Below are 3,596 nucleotides of genomic sequence, written 5' to 3'. Positions count from 1 at the left end.
GATCCTGCAACATCGGCACTACCCCTACCCCTCCCTCTCCCCCCCTCCCCCTCCCTCTCACCCCACCCCCGCCCCTCCCCTCTTCCCTCATGTAAGCCTTCTCCTCCCTCCCCCACCCCACAGCGTCTAAATTGCAAACCCGGATTCTTGCAAAAAGCTATACAGATAATGTGGCTGTATGAGTGAGCTGTGACATCTTGAATCCGGGAAAAAAGTCACAAGAAAAAGCACGAGAAAAAACCTAGCCTAACCAAGCTAACCTAATCAAGCTAAGCTAACCTAAGCTAACCTAAGCTAAGCTAACCTAAGCTAAGTAACCTAAGCTAAGCAACCAGCTAGCTAACTAGCTAAGCTAACCTAAGCTAAGCTAACCTGGCTAACCTAACCTAAACTAACCTAACCTAAGCAACACAACAACACAACCTGCTAACTAACCTAAGCTAACCTAACTTCGCTAACCTAACCTAAGCTAACCTAACCTAAAGCTAACCTAACCTAAACTAACCTAACCTAACTTTTTTTCTTGTTGACTTTATTTCCGTCCACCGACATCTTACACACACACACACACACACACACACACACACACTTCTACACCATCCCGACACCGGCCCCTACTACCACCTGAGATCCCTGTCCAAATTGCTGTTCGACACCACAACCGCATCCAGCCATACGTGCACTAACTGATCGTATAAGAACAGCCCAGTCCCAACCATTGTAAAATTATCAATAACATGTAATAAATCAGTGTATTCACTCCCAGTAAACACTGCTCCCTCACTTTGTCACTATGTTGAAATGAACTGTAGTTTGAGCTCTCCCCATCTAGTTATTATATAACTTATTTGTGTCACTTATGTTACTTGTATATTATTTGTAATTGTAACCCATTCCCCAAATAACTGTATATTTTCAGCCTTCTGGCTGCCAAGCTCTTTCAATAAACCGTTAATTATTATTATTATTATTATTACACACACACACACACACACACACACACACACACACACGGGTCGGGTCATCTGGGTCTCGGTACACAGTTTCACTGACACGACCCTGAGAGCACCTAAAGGTCATACGCTTGTTTGGCCAACGAGGTAATTGTAACTACTTAACAAGTTAGTGGTAGTTAAAAGCCCACCTCCAGTTAACAGCTTCATTACCTCGTTAGTAGGACCTCAAAGTGATAGTGTAACCTCGGTATTGAGAACTGAAGATGTAAGGTGTAGCCTCGATATAAAGAACTAAAGGTGTAGGGTTAACCTTGATATAAAGACCCGAAGGTGTAGGAAGTAACCTCGTTATTAAGACTACAAGACATGTTTTATATGAAAAGGTGAAACAATCATTTAACACACCCCAACACACCCTAACACACCCCAACACACCTCTAACACACCCCAACACACCTAACACACCCCCAACACACCTCTAACACACTCTAACACACCCCAACACACCTCTAACACACCTAACACACCCCAACACACCCTAACACACCCCAACACACCCTAACACACCCCAACACACCTAACACACCCCCAACACACCTCTAACACACCCCCAACACACCCTAACACACCCAACACACCTCCTAACACACCCCCAACACACCTAACACACCCCCAACACACCCTAACACACCCCAACACACCTCTAACACACCCCAACACACCCCCAACACACCCTAACACACCCCCAACACCCTAACACCCCCCAACACACCCTAACACACCCCAACACACCACAATTATGTAAACATCACACTGTTGTTATTCTGGGAAAGACACTTATGATAACGACTCTGTTATCGTGTGTTTACCGGAGATAAGAGGCGAGATAACTCGCCGCTCACTGACCTTACTGATAACAAGCTGCATCTCAGTGTTATCTGCAGTACTGCGTAGGGCGTCTATCCTGGTGGGGTTGGGGGTGGGGGTGTTTGAGTGGTGGGGTGAGGACACTCATCTGAGCGCAGACTGAGATACGTACAGTACAGGAACAAGAGGACAGAGGGAAGGAGCGGGAACAAGAAGAGCAAGAGGGAAGGAGAATGTTAACGCCTGAATTAAAAAAAAACGGGAAAATCTAGCAGACACGAGCAGCATTAAAATCCTTTCTTCTCTTGTGAATCTTCGCTAAAAACAACTAACACTACTTTTAAATAATATAAATTAAGGTCATAATATAAATTTATATAATATAATTTAAATAACTATATAAACCGGACGAACAGTTGGAAATGAGGAAAAAGCGGGAAATAATAGGTGATTTTGGGGGAAATGACTACAGACCCACAATGCACCAGACCCACAATGCACCAGACCCACAAATGCACCAGACCCACAATGCACCAACTTAGTACCAGACCCGCACCAGACCCTAATACCAGACCCACAATGCACCAGACCCACAATGCATCAGGCCAATGCACCAGACCCACAATGCACCAGACCCACAATGCACCAGACCCACAATGCACCAGACCCACAATGCACCAGACCCACAATGCACCAGACCCACATGCATCAGACCCACAATGCACCAGACCCACAATGCACCAAACCCTGCACCAGACCCACAATGCACCAGACCCACAATGCCAACCCACAATGCACCAGACCCACATGCACCAGACCCACAATGCACCAGACCCACAATGCACCAGACCCACAATACACCAGACCCACAATGCACCAGACCACAATGCCAGACCCACAATGCACCAGACCACAATGCCCAGACCCACAATGCACCAGACCCACAATGCACCAGACCCACAATGCACCAAACCCACAATGCACCAGACCCACAATGCACCAGACCCACAATGCCAGACCCACAATGCACCAGACCCACAATGCACCAGACCCACAATGCACCAGACCCACAATGCCAGACCCACAATGCACCATACCCACAATGCACCAGACCCACAATGCACCAGACCCACAATGCACCAGGCCCACAATGCACAGACCCACAATGCACCAGACCCACAATGCACCAGACCCACAATACCAGACCCACAATGCACCAGACCCACAATGCACCAGACCCACAATGCCAGACCAATACACCATACACAATGCAGACCCACAATGCACCAGACCCACAATGCACCAGACCCACAATGCACCAGACACAATGCCAGACCCACAATGCACCAGACCCACAATGCACCAGACCCACAATGCACCAGACCCACAATGCACCAGACCCACAATGCACCAGACCCACAATGCACAGACCCACAATGCACCAGACTATACCAATTTAAATGATATATACGATAAAAGAAATGAATTATATAGATTATTAATAGAGATAATGATTCATATTAGTGAGGTTATTGATGTATATATTATACTTGATGGTAAATAGACCTTATATTACTGATACATACACACATACATACATACACATAAATAAATATACACATACATACATACACATACATAAATAAACTCATACACACATACATACATACATACATAAATATACACATACACATATATGCACACCTTACACATACATACACACAGACACACATACACACATACATACATATACACAGACACACATACATACAT

The 3,596-nt window shown here is 45.6% G+C and overlaps 1 protein-coding gene across 1 annotated transcript; it reads left to right on the top strand.

Moving 5' to 3' along the window:
* Positions 1-2,318: 2,318 nt before the first annotated feature.
* On the top strand, positions 2,319-3,287 carry LOC121871592 (leucine-rich repeat extensin-like protein 3). The gene has a single exon (XM_042374009.1). It carries the CDS (start codon positions 2,319-2,321, stop codon positions 3,285-3,287), a length of 969 nt encoding a protein of 322 aa, XP_042229943.1.
* The last annotated feature ends 309 nt before the right edge of the window (positions 3,288-3,596 follow it).

The sequence above is a fragment of the Homarus americanus genome, unplaced genomic scaffold (assembly GCF_018991925.1).
Source record: "Homarus americanus isolate GMGI-L3 unplaced genomic scaffold, GMGI_Hamer_2.0 scaffold57694, whole genome shotgun sequence".
In the NCBI taxonomy this organism is placed as follows: Eukaryota; Metazoa; Arthropoda; class Malacostraca; order Decapoda; family Nephropidae; genus Homarus; species Homarus americanus.
The sequence above is the reverse complement of the archived record's forward strand: the minus strand, read 5'-3'. Positions and strand labels throughout refer to the sequence as shown.